The following is a 13,626-nucleotide window of genomic DNA, read 5'->3' on the forward strand; positions in this document are numbered from 1 at the left end:
TTTACTGGTTTCTTTGGTTCGGGTTTTCCTACATGCGCCTTCTTCGATGGTTTTTCTACCTCTTTTTTTGGTTTCTCTACGAAGTGAGTAATGCCCTTGGTCATGTCAGAGTTCACGTCATTCACCCCAAACTTCATATCCTTAGTAGCTCGCTGCAGCTTGTTGTTATAACCCACAACGGAATTGGTGTTAATAGCCAAATTACTTGGCATTAACCAACAACCAGGCGACAAAGCGTAATCCAGTCGCACTTTAGACTGCTGCACCGCTAATTGATATCTCTGCACCGATTTAGATATGTCATTTTCTATTATTGCAGACTCAAATAAAGTTAGGAATTCTTGTTGCGTTTCCTGTGAAGCGCCTTGGGATCCAACAATGGGGTTGCGGGTATTTACCTGCGCTCCCAGGATGCAGTACACGAATGCTTCAATGCTACGGTTAATCCTGGCTAGGTTCCTTAAACCTTTTCCTTTCATTAACACAAATGGATCCCAAGTGCCGGGGTAGTTCGTTTGAATTCTAGTAATTAATGAATTATTACCCTTATTACCACCCATATCACTGAACTCTAACTCATTACTTGGGTATTCCTGATGTCCGTAGTCAGCCGGCTTCTCACCATTGGCACCCCAAACGTAAACTATACCCAGCCCATGCGTCTTACCCTCCTTATAACGAAAGTCTTTTTGCTGTGGTTTGAACTCATTAATTAACCTTTCCAGGGCTGCGGCGTCATATCGGTTATTCATTGGATTAAATGCCTTATCTCCCGGTAGGGGTACGTTAAGCTCCTTCAACAACCTCCTTACCGTAAAGGCAACGTGAAACCGCATAAATGAAATGTGAAACATGTCCGCGGCAACACCACAACCTTTAGTGGCAGCCCAAATAGCAAAGTCTAACTGCTGTGGCCAATACCGCATGTTGGGTCCTGCTAACCATTCCCTGGCCTCTTTACCTGATGTATGCTTCAACATCGTATTCTTATAGATATTTCTTAGTATTACGTTAAATGATTGTTTACCCACTGAAATCTTCAGGTGCGTTACCAGCTTTTCGAAGTTGTTTACACCACCTTCAGCATCGTAAAATGGGTCATCTTCCGTGGTTAACAATAAGTTTCTAGGAAAATTAGGTGCTTTATGCTCGGGTTTTGGTGGCCTTTCTTTATGAACGGGGTGTACAATCGTCAATTGCTGCACCTGATCACCTACTTGCTCCAGCTTTGAATGTTCCAAGTCTGCATTGCTGTACATCCTGGAGCCGTTGAAGTAAATCCCATCAGGCCTCCTTTCGAACTTACTAGCATCCGCGTGCGGAAACATCTTCCTAAAGGCCCTCCAGTTCCAGTAATCCCGGTTGTCGTGATGTGGCTGCTCCTCAATATCATTCCCAAAAGCGTCGTACATTAGTATATATAATGGATGTTATACCATCAGCACCTAAGTTGTACCCAGATGTTCCCTATACTACACCTAACGAATTAAACGCCGAAAACTTTCGTCTGAATAAAGCAAATTTAATCCTGGCTTACTTGGAAGGGCAAACAAAACACTACGAAAAAGTTAGGAAGAAATACGTCAGAGCCCGGAGTACGCTACATAAGATTGCGATAACTTCAGGGTCCATATCTGTTGTGTTAACGGGCTCCGGCGTTGCTACTTCGCTTACTGGGCCGGGAATAATCGTTGGAGTTCCTTTGGCCGGCGTTGGGGCAGCCTGTGGTATCATTTCGGCTGTTGCTACGGGTATTATGAAACAGCTGTCAAGCAAAATATCCAAGCATGACACAACAATAGCTCTGTCAAGGGCTAAAGTAAATACAATTACTGACCTTGTCTCAAAGGCTTTGCGTGACAGAAAGATAGACGACGTAGAATTCTCGCTTATTCTGGCCGAAGAAGACAAATACGAAAAATTAAAGTCGGACATAAGGAATAAAAAAACAGTCGTAAAAGATCTTTCCGAGGAATCTCGCAAAAAGATCTACCAAGAAGCGAAAGAAGAGCTTCAAAGAAAACTCGCTCAGTAAACATCTGCTTCGAAAAGAGCGTGACGGGATTCTATTTACATATCGAACGCCAGCTGTATGCAAATTAGTTTCTTACATTCCATTTCCCCCTATGTACTTTTCAACTTTGAAAGTGAAAGTGCTGGTTGCTATAAGGAAGAGGAATGTTGGCGTTGCTATGTGACGTCAACGACCCCATTTAAAGCTTCAACGCAACAACGTCATTTATTATGAATGACGACCTCGAATACGATGACACCGATCTCCCCGCTCCCGAAAACCCAGAAAATACGAACTCATTTGTTCAAAATTTACTAAACCAACCAAAGATAGACCAACACAAAGTTCGTCAACTTTGGGTAAAGACCTTGAAAGAAAGGGACGATGCCGTAAAAAGGCGATATGCGGCCCAACAAAAGATCAAGCATTGGATAGAACGAGCCAAGACCGAAGAACTTCTTATCACAAGCGCCGAGGCTAGGCTCTTCGAACTCCAAGGACTAATGAAGCCGTAAGGAGTCCTGCATAATCCTTCTCCCCTTTTGTAACAGTACGACGTGATGATACTTTTGGTTACGAAAGGGGAGTCGTAAATGCCCGCTTTCAAAGCTAGGTATTCTGATGAGGCTTGATATTAGCCGAAACGACTTACCCGAATATGCAAATCGAGTAGTTTTCCAATTCTTACTGCGTCAGTCGTCTTGGAATCCATCCTAACAGGGGGTGGTTGGGGTCAATTTCGTAAAATATTTCGTAAATTACGTCGGGATAATAAGGAATATCCTTATCCAGCCGACAAAACATCCACTCGGCTCTGCTCATATCAGAAACTTCGGGAATAGAGTTACCGGTAATTTCAGACAAAAGATAGGGAATAGCTTTGTAATATTTCCCTAGTCTTAATTTTTTCAGCGTTTTCCGTAGGCTTTGTGCCGTTGGTTCTTCTAAATGGTCTATGATTTTCTTCTTTACTTCGTTGTCTAAATATACCGGTCGATAACCCTGGATATGACTCATCCAGTCTCTAAAGTACTTTATTCTCTTATAAGGCGTTTTCTTACGACCTCCATTGGCGTAATACTGCTCTCTGGTAGCATTTGGTACGGCATTGCGAATATTCTTACCACACTCGTAACACTGTGCTGACGTGTCGTCTTCTATTTGCATTTTCTTACCACAACAAATATACTTATTTGGTTTAGTGGGTTTAAACTTGGGTTTCAAGCACTTTACACAGAAATCATAAGCGAACTCTTTACAATCTTCGCACTCCATATATAGACTAACATATTTTACATAAACACGGGATGCGGGTAATCGCGGTACGAATCGAGGAATTCACTTTAGACGGGTAATCCTCCGGTGGTCGTTGCGCTGGAACCCCCATCCCCTATACTACTTACCTGTAATATATGTAATCCAGATAGACAGGCTACAACTATTTCACGTACACCATCACCAGTCATATCAAGATAGTCAATAGCAAACAAGGGACTGGAGAAACTCCTCTGCCATGTAGTGGTCATGTCAAGTGAGGAATCATTCTCAGAAGGACTGGTTAATTTGTAGACCAATAACTCCTGTGATAAATCACAAAAAGAAAAAGAGGGATGGATTTGAGTGATTCCTGTGATAACCCCAACCCAACAAAATCAATCAATGAACTAAAGAAAAAATAGTAATAAATTATGTGTTCGGTGTGTATATAATGAAATAGAGAGAATAAGAGAAAAATATCAAATGCCCTTGGCAGGATCCTGCCAAGGGCATTTGATATTTTTCTCTTATTCTCTCTAAAAAAAAAAATAATGTATCCAATGTTAAATGGAAGGTAGATAGGTAGGAATGAATAGATGGATGGATGGGATGGAGGGCAAGAGGGAAGGATTAATAGATGGAGAGATGAATGAATGGTAAGGGATGGGGAGTCAGGGGGAGAAAGAGGGATAGATAGAGGGCAATGAGGAGGGAGTTATATACAAGGTATCAATGGATGGACGAATGAATGGATGGAAGGATGAATGGATGGAAGGGATGGGATGGAAAAGGGATGCAGAGACATGAATGGAATTGAGGGAGGGGGTATGAATAATGGATGGGATGGATGGATGGATGGATGGATGGATGGATGGATGGATGGATAAAGGAATGGATGGATGGATGAAGGAATGGATGGCTGAATGGATGGATGGTTGGATGGGGGTGGATGGTGGGAGGAGAGAGGGAGGGATGGATGATTTAAGGAGGGAGGGAGGCAGTAGCAGTTGTAGTAGAGAGATTAACTGACAACTAGTACCTGTCCATATGTGCCAAGTAGGATTTCATTATTGCCATCCCAATCAACATCTGCTATACAGGTACACAGCACACAATCAAACTTGTCTGAATCTGGCAGAGTAACCAATCGCTTAAAACCCTGACTTAAAACATCGCTGGATACAAAAACAAAACAAAAGCAAAGCAAAGGGTGAATTTTTTGAAGCCTATAGACTGTTGTGGGATCCCAGGAATCAAACCAAAGATCCCAGAGCTAAGAAGCAAGTGCAGTACCACTCTTTTGTTGGTCCTGGAAATCTACTGCAGTTGCTCTCCGCAGGCAGCCAAAATGATGTTATTCCAGCCCTTCTAATCCACTAAAATCGCAGCTACATTTTGGATTTCCTCAACAACTGATGGAATTGAAGGACATATTATGGTGTTGGCATTTATGTATTGGTGGTATAACCATCACTGTCCCATTCCAGTGTGCTTCCCATGTGTGGTTGAATACACTAACCTTGATACCCCAAAAACAAGTACCTGGATATGCCTTTGTTCTGAGTGTCTAAAGACATACTTTTACTGTTGGAAACTTTTTTACTTACACATATAAAGAACATGGTTCTATCGTGCAGCATACTAATAAGTAATACTTTTCTTCATGCGAATCAGTAGATGATGCATCTGTTAAGAATACGAAAATGACTGTTATTAATCCTGAATTCTGATTGGTTGGGAACGTGTGCATTACGAGAGCACACAGTATGCGTGCACACTTTATACTGTTATTCGTATCCAAAAAATGGTAGCTCGAGCGAAATAATAGGAAATAAAAAACTTAATTGCTGTGCTGTGCTGTGGGTAGTTACGTGTATGAGGCACTTGGGGGATTAGAAGAACACTCGAGAAGTGTTGAGAAGCACTCTGCTAGGTGTCGTGCTTCTCCTAATATTTACTTCTCTTGTGTTCTACCAATCCCTGCATGCTTTATAACTATACACAGCACCCTCACACATTTTCTATTTCTTCATTATTACCTGACAGTGTGTTTGTTCTTGTTGTTGGGATTGTGAAAAGTCTCAATGAAGAAATGGGTCCATCATGCTGGACTGTCCATTGGCTTGTTATGCCTTTAGTTTTGAAAATGAAAAAAACAAACATGATTATATATTAACTAAAATATAACTCTCTCTCCCAGCTCCCAGATAAAAGCAACTTCAAAGGCTTATGATTTTGGACAAACAGAGCAGGAAATAGTAAAAGTTGATGTCTGTAAAGTATACTAGTACTCACTTGGTTGTTCTTGAATATCAACAACAGACAGCTGAACAAACCCGTTTTGACATCCCACTGCTGTCAGTCTCTGGTTTTCAGATTTTTCTTGGATATCCATCCACATAGCACTGCATAACAATAAGGAAAAAGTGAGTGGTTAAAACTAATGGCTACTAAAAGGCTGCAAACATGTCATGAAACTGTCACTCATACCAGACTGACCAACATGTGACCAGCCGATGTAACCATAAAAAGCATTTAGAAAAAAGGTAAAGCACCTACATTTAACGTCAGTAGTTCCTTCAGTTGAAATTCAACTGCTATCAATGGAAGCTGACGGTGCACACTTTACCCCCTCTCTCCACCAACTCTGTTTTAAGAGTATTTAAAGCTGAAGCTTATACACGGATTAGAGAGAAGTTGAAACAGACGTGGAGATCCTAAGGATCTAAAACCGTGGACCTCTAGCTCTGAAGGTCGCGCACTAACCAACTAAGCTACGCCTGCTTCTTTGGTCAGACAAGTGCCAATTTTGGCCAGACATTGTCAGTGGACTGGCTGTCATTTGTTTGGCAGGAGTAAGATACTTTTGCTTACCAGACATTTACCTCAATACAGAAATTATAGGTTTTGCAGAGGATATATATGTTAATCACAACCACTTCCTGATTAACTAGAGATTTACAATGAAGATTATTCACTAACATCATCAACAAACCTGCTTGGAAGATTTTGCAGTTCAGGGAAGAAAGCCTCTATCTCCTGTTCTTTAAAAGACTGATGGTTGGCTTCCTAGGAAAATATATTATAAAATACCTGTAACCTATGAAACTTGCTTTGTGTTTGGTTAGCCAGTGTGTGCTCTGCCAGACCAATCCCACATTTCGTGAAAAAACAATTACCAATCATAATTCTAGAAAACATGACAGTCATGGCAAAGCACACTGAAGAGTCTACGGTCACTTGACACTCATAATAACATTAACATCAGGCCACCGGAAACGGTGACATGAGGTCATCTGATATTCTCGAACAATCGTTGACTCACGAGGAACACACGTTCATATTGTTACCGTTCTTTTATATCATTTATAAGCATTTAGGACCTGATTACTTCTTTGTTGTAAGTACTTTATGATTCAATGGGACTATTATAGCATGTTAATCACGAATTACCATTTATATATCATGTATTTGTAATCATTATTTTGTAGAATCACTTCTGCATCGTCATCGTAATAAAATAGACAATACGAGCATCGAGGGGTAATTCTTCATGCAGAAGTGATTTAACAAAACCACAATAGTAACTATGGTCATAATAAGTTGCTCTGTCCCGTCGTGTGACTTCAAAACGGCCGATGGCTCAGAAGAATTGGTCATCGCCATACTAAAGAACCACAACCTAGCACATCAAACCAATCAAGCGACGGCCGCTGTACCAGCGCCCACGCCAAGCGTACGTGCCCCGTCCCTTGATCGACCAAAAATTGATGTCGGCATATCGACAGAAGAATGGAACATTTTTGTGAGAAGATGGAACGTCTTCCGCACTGGCTCAGCCATCAACGAGGCCACAGCACCGGCCCAGCTGTTCCAGTGCGCAGGTCCCCAATTGGGAGATAACATCCTCAAAACGAATCCAACCGCCACCTCTGGCACTTTGGAGCAGTTACTAGACACGATGCGCTCCCTAGCAGTCATTCCTGTGGCAACCGGCGTATTGAGAACTGAACTACTTCAGCTTCGACAAGAGCGCGACGAACCATTTCGCTCCTTTGCCGCCAGAGTCAGAGGAAAGGCAGAAACATGCGAATTCTCCTCAAAATGCGAATGTGGAAAAGACGTCGATTACACGCCTCACATGTCACGTGACGTCCTCCTAAATGGGATCGCCGACCCAGATATACGCCGCGAGATCCTGGGAACCAAAAAAATTATCCAAACACCAGTGAACGAGGTAATCTCACTCGTCGAGAGCAAAGAAAAGGCCCGCAATGCGTTACCGTCATCTAGCCTATCAGCCATGTCGTCGTTCCGTCGCCAACAGAACCCACGAACTGACACCCCGGCCACAACTCCACCACCGGTACCATCTCCCACAGACCAGTGTAAAGAGGCTACATGTCCGGACTGCCAACAAAGGTTCAAAATATACACGGTAGGAGCAAGGGGCTGGAACACCAAGCCCCATCAGGTCTGCATCACCTGCTATCGAAACCGTCGCCGCAGCAAACGCACGCGAGGAACGCCCTCAGCCTCGACATCCGCAGTCCACGCCAGCCAAGACCCCGAACAGATCTCTCAGATGGCGGCACTCCATCAACATCCAGTCCGCCCTACACGACCAAAGCGTCGACAAAGGAAACGGCGAAGGACGACACACAGTTCCACCGACAACCACGCGCCGATTGCACTCGACCATCATATCTTCTCAAAGGGTGAATGGCGCCGGGCACGCCTCCAAGCTCATCCCACGATCAGCATCAAGATCAACGCCGATTCCCCAGCAACCGATACCAGCAGCAGTCAAGGGAGTACGTACACACCTCAAGCTGAAGTATCAGCCGTCGCCGACACCGGAGCACAGTCAGACCTATGGTCCCTAACAGACTTCCTGGCCAGCGGATTCTCGCGGGACATGCTAACCCCCGTCAGCCTCAGTCTATCGGCAGCCAACCGTTCACCGATCCCCATAGAGGGTGCTTTCTTTGCCAAACTTACCAGCAGGAATAGCACCGGAAGAGAGGTAACATGCCGCTCTATGGTATACGTCAGCAGCGCAGTGAACACCATGTATCTATCATGTGAAACGCTATTCAACCTAGCAATCTTGCCACAAGATTTCCCAGCAAGTGCCCGCAGCTCACATGTAAAATCCACGAGCCAAAACACAGACGCAGCCAGCCACGCCTCAGATGACGCATGCTCATGCCCTCGTAGAGCAACAGCCCCCAGCCGACCGTCGGAACTGCCGTTCCCATGCACACCTGAAAACAATGGAAAGATGAAAGCTTGGCTCTTGGACAGATATGCCTCATCCACTTTCAACACATGCCCTCACCAAACCTTGCCACGTATGGAAGGACCAGCAATAGAGATTCACGTTGACCCCAACGCAACTCCAAAGGCCTGCCACACCGCAGCTACTATACCCATCCACTGGCAGCAACAGGTGTACGACGACCTCATTCGCGACGAAGCTCTCGGTGTCATCGAAAGAGTGCCATATGGCGAGCCTGTCACATGGTGCCACAGAATGGTCGTCACTAGAAAACATGATGGTTCACCTCGCCGCACTGTCGACCTGTCACCACTGAATAAATTCTGCCAACGTGAAACATTTGCTACCGAATCGCCCTTCCACCTTGCACGCCGGGTACCCAAGGACAGTTGGAAAACGGTCACCGATGCCTGGAATGGCTACCACAGTGTCCCTCTACGGCAATCTGACCGCCATCTAACAACGTTTATCACACCCTTTGGGCGCTGGCGCTACACGAGAGCACCACAGGGATTCCTCTCATCTGGTGACGGATACAACCGTCGCTTCGATGCCATCCTCTCTAGCTTCGACCGCAAGGAACGCTGTGTCGATGACTTGATACACCACGATGCTACCTTGGAGCAGCACTGGTGGCGGACCATCGACTTGCTTTCACATCTGAGCCAAACCGGAGTCGTATTGAACCCAGACAAGTTCCAATTCGCCAGCAAATGCGTTGACTTTGCAGGCTTCAGGATCTCTGACTCTACCATCGAGCCGCTACCGAAGTACCTGGACGCCATTCGGGACTTTCCCTCGCCCTCTTCTACTACAGACATCAGGAGCTGGTTTGGGCTCGTGAACCAAGTAGCCAATTATGCACAACTACGTGACACAATGTCCCCATTCAAGCCATTCCTCAGCCCTCGGTGCAAGTTCTCATGGTCTACAGAACTTGAGGACGCCTTCCAAGCCTCCAAACAGGCCATAGTCGATGCCATCCGCAAAGGGGTCGAGATATTCGACATACAGCGTCGTACATGCCTGCGTCCTGACTGGTCCAAACGTGGGATTGGGTACTTCCTACTCCAGCAACATTGCGACTGCCCGTCCGGAATACCCGACTGCTGCCCAGGAGGATGGAGGATCACCCTAGCGGGATCACGCTTCCTATCCCCTGCAGAGCAACGCTATGCAGCCATCGAAGGTGAAGCCCTCACTGTCGCATGGGGCCTCGAGCAGACCCGCTACTTTACACAGGGATGTGACAACCTCGTGGTAGTAACTGACCACAGGCCACTGACCAAAATCCTTGGCGACCGCACGCTCGACGAGATAACTAACTCGCGGCTCTTCAGACTCAAACAGCGAACGCTCCCATGGCGCTTTGACATTGTGCATCTACCAGGCAAGCTAAACCACGCAGCCGACGCAACCTCACGACACCCATCGCCATCGGGATCATACAGCTCACCAGACAAACAAGAGTCGATGTTGATGGCCTCAATCCGCAGTGAAGCAATACAACTTGGCATGATCTCATGGGCGCACATAGCACAACACACGGCCACCGACTCGTCACTCAGCCGCCTGCTCAACATCATCGAGCAAGGTCATCAAGCGTCCTATCAAACCGATCCTGAGCTTGCAGCCTTCTGGCCACTGCGCGAGTCCCTCTATGTGAAACATGGTGTTCTCATGTACCAGGACCGGGTTGTGATCCCCACATCCCTTCGCCCACAAGTCTTACAGCATCTCCACGCAGCACACCAGGGTACCTCGACTATGGAACAACGCGCCCGCATGATCGTCTACTGGCCCGGAATGACAAAGGACATAAAGTCAACCAGAGACAGATGCGTGGATTGTAATAGAAACGCACCCTCACAGGCGTCACCACCGCCCATACTATCACAACCGCCCTCAACCCCATTTGAAGCAGTGTTCGCAGACTTCTTCACCTACGGAGGCCAACACTACCTTGTGGTGGGAGATCGCCTGTCAGGTTGGGTGGAGATATTTGGCTCACCTTCCAGCACCAACCTCGCAGGTGCCAATGGTCTGATCCGCCATCTTCGATCATTCTTCGCTACCTTTGGAGTACCCGAAGAAATCTCTAGCGATGGGGGACCGGAATTTACAGCAGGATGCACAGAAGTCTTTCTGCGCCACTGGGGTATACAGCACCGCCTCTCCTCTGCTCACTTTCCCCAGTCCAACGGCAGAGCGGAAGTAGCCGTCAAGACCGCAAAACGTCTTTTGATGTCTAACACAGGGCCATCTGGGAACTTAAACCATGACCGCTTCCTGCAAGCCATGCTACAGCTGCGAAATACGCCCGACCCAGACTGCAGCCTCTCACCAGCAGAAATTGTCTTTGGACGTCCACTACGCGACACCCTATCCTTCGCCAACCGATTGGAGAAGTACTCAAATCCTAATATTCGACCACTCTGGCGCGAGGCATGGACAGCAAAGGAGGAGGCCCTGCGCACCAGGATGTCACGATCAACAGAATCTCTCAAAGCGCACTCTCGGCCTCTACGCCCACTATCGGTCGGCGACAAGGTCTTCCTTCAGAATCAACAAGGACCTCACCCAACCAAATGGGACCGCTCTGGCACTATAGTCGAAACAAGGACACATGACCAGTACATGGTAAAAGTGGATGGCTCGGGACGACTAACGCTACGAAACCGTCGCTTCCTCCGTGCATACACGCCTGCAACACCACGAATCGTCACAGAGCCTTCCCCACACAGACAACAAGACAAAGAGTCAGCTGAACCAAAACCAATTCCACCCGCTCAGCCGTTACACAACACTGCAGCACCCCAGGAAATTCAGCAAGACCAAGATCCACCCCCCCTCATGGAGAACAAAGCTCACGCACCATCAGACGAAGAGGCCGCCTCACCCGTGACCCCAAGTGTCGACCCATCCCCGGAACCATCACCACATCAACCAGATCAGCAGACACCAATTCACCGCCCTCGACGAAACTGTGGCCCACCCAAACGGTACGAGCCTGAATCTGGCAACTGGATCCAGCACTCAGCCTGCTCATCCACAATGCCTTATGGACTCCCAGTCTTGGGGGGGGATGAAGAGTCTACGGTCACTTGACACTCATAATAACATTAACATCAGGCCACCGGAAACGGTGACATGAGGTCATCTGATATTCTCGAACAATCGTTGACTCACGAGGAACACACGTTCATATTGTTACCGTTCTTTTATATCATTTATAAGCATTTAGGACCTGATTACTTCTTTGTTGTAAGTACTTTATGATTCAATGGGACTATTATAGCATGTTAATCACGAATTACCATTTATATATCATGTATTTGTAATCATTATTTTGTAGAATCACTTCTGCATCGTCATCGTAATAAAATAGACAATACGAGCATCGAGGGGTAATTCTTCACACACATCATTACAGCACTGAGCTTTTTACAGTCATACTAAAACAGCTCTACAACCAGCACAAGTGCTTTCAATTGTGCTTTATTGTTATAATTACAATCCTTGGATTTCAGTCAAGAAACCATTAAAATTTTATACTAACCATCACTTCACGGTACATGTGAACCTTATGATCACTTCCTGCCAACAAAAATACATTTTCAACTGTTTCTCCGTTTCTTATCCTAAGAGAAAGTCATATGAAAAGAATTAAGAACTTAATAATAAATTAATTATTATTAGTAAGAGTTATCATCAAAAGCATCTTCAAAACAATATGAGACACACCTCAATTGGTTAACAAACTTACAATGTATGGTAAAGTTGGAATGGTATAAAATCTAGTTCAATGTGTTGACAGCCTTCTGAAGAATGAATATAGTCAAACAAAGTTAATAACACTAAAAAAATTAAATTACACTTGCTTTGATCTTGTAAATCAAATATTTGACAGGATACGAATTCCCTCACTTTCTAACTGGTTGAGTCAAGTGCTTCGTAATTTGAGCACACAGCATGCACACATGTATGTACACAGTACATGTACGGTTGCAAAAGAATCACTGTTTGCTGGCTTTGGCTGTGCTTTAATTTCTTTGCATTTTCTTTCAATCATGTTCTATACCCATCCCTACATGTTTTATAGTCACATACATATTTATACATGCTCACAAATGCATTTATTTATTGAGAATCAAGTGACTCTTTTTACCTGCAATACTATCCAAGCAATATTCATTTCCTTCCTCAACACAAGAGTAAATGTTGAGAAACTGTTTCTGGTTACCATGAGAACTCTGGGAATTGGAGGATCATAATAATAACAGGAATGTCAATAATGGGAATGAATGGTTATAATTTGGTCAGTAGATAGAAAACTAGTCTAGAAAACCAATGACCTATTTTTATACTGACCATGTACAGTACTAGCTTGTTCCACTGCACTTGGGGTTGTTGACAAACCACCCAAGCCCCTCCCCCACAAGCTGTTCTGCACCAGATTATAGTTAAGGAGTAGCTAGGTACCTTGTTATCAAAAAATACTTACATGAACATTGAAGAGTATAAAAGAAATACCAACCACCAACCCATGACCCTTACTTCCTGGTCGTACAAAAGAATCTATAGATACAATCTCAGCATCTCCTGTGGGAAAAAATTAAAAATTAAATATCTTACGACCATCACTCCCATACTGGGCTCTTTCGTGAGGTTCCCTCCACATGCACTACCACAACATTCTATATTCACAACATACTGTACAAAACTCAACTCACATGATTTAGAAAAAAATCTTAAAAATTCCCTTCAACTTCCATTTCCACTTATCATATACCTAAGATAGTATGCATGCTCTGGTTGGTCAAGAATACTGCATAATAAAAATGTTGGAAGAGCCTGCAAAATCACTCGCAATTCTTTTGAGCTTACATCACTTCCTGTGTGCTGTATAATACAGTGTCTTAACTCAAGTGAGAAGGCAGCCATAAACAATAGAAACTTTCTGCACAGTACTTGCATAAAAATAGAGTTCAATTCCCGGAGGATAGAAAATGTATTGTTTTGGTACCCCATAATGGCCACTGTGACGTCACATGAAAACGCTCTATTATACTGA

At 44.8% G+C, this 13,626-nt stretch overlaps 2 protein-coding genes across 3 annotated transcripts in view; one reads left to right on the forward strand and one right to left on the reverse strand.

Moving 5' to 3' along the window:
- The window catches only part of LOC116298497 (KICSTOR complex protein kaptin), a 28,245-nt gene that overhangs the window by 13,796 nt on the left and 823 nt on the right, over positions 1-13,626 (reverse strand). The window contains exons 2-11 of the mRNA XM_031706996.2: positions 13,057-13,154; positions 12,721-12,805; positions 12,319-12,373; positions 12,112-12,193; positions 6,267-6,340; positions 5,567-5,676; positions 5,311-5,403; positions 4,879-4,957; positions 4,311-4,446; positions 3,418-3,594 (exon numbers count right to left, since the gene is read on the reverse strand). Coding sequence (XP_031562856.2) covers positions 3,418-3,594; positions 4,311-4,446; positions 4,879-4,957; positions 5,311-5,403; positions 5,567-5,676; positions 6,267-6,340; positions 12,112-12,193; positions 12,319-12,373; positions 12,721-12,805; positions 13,057-13,154 — 989 coding nt within the window. The remainder of the gene's footprint in view (positions 1-3,417; positions 3,595-4,310; positions 4,447-4,878; positions 4,958-5,310; positions 5,404-5,566; positions 5,677-6,266; positions 6,341-12,111; positions 12,194-12,318; positions 12,374-12,720; positions 12,806-13,056; positions 13,155-13,626) is intronic.
- On the forward strand, positions 6,468-11,952 carry LOC148913620 (uncharacterized). 2 transcript variants are annotated; one of them, XR_016120417.1, is made up of 2 exons: positions 6,468-11,816; positions 11,908-11,952. XR_016120417.1 is itself a non-coding variant. In XM_089033851.1 (2 exons), exon 2 carries the CDS (start codon positions 6,861-6,863, stop codon positions 11,658-11,660), a length of 4,800 nt encoding a protein of 1,599 aa, XP_088889977.1. In that variant the 5' UTR covers positions 6,468-6,671; positions 6,763-6,860; the 3' UTR covers positions 11,661-11,952. The 2 variants fall into 2 exon arrangements, 1 of the variants encoding a protein (XP_088889977.1); XM_089033851.1 differs by having other exon boundaries at positions 6,468-6,671; positions 6,763-11,952.

Source organism: Actinia tenebrosa, unplaced genomic scaffold (genome assembly GCF_029948245.1).
Source record: "Actinia tenebrosa isolate PJP-AT-01 unplaced genomic scaffold, QUT_ActTen_1.0 PGA_scaffold0__85_contigs__length_37466705, whole genome shotgun sequence".
In the NCBI taxonomy this organism is placed as follows: Eukaryota; Metazoa; Cnidaria; class Anthozoa; order Actiniaria; family Actiniidae; genus Actinia; species Actinia tenebrosa.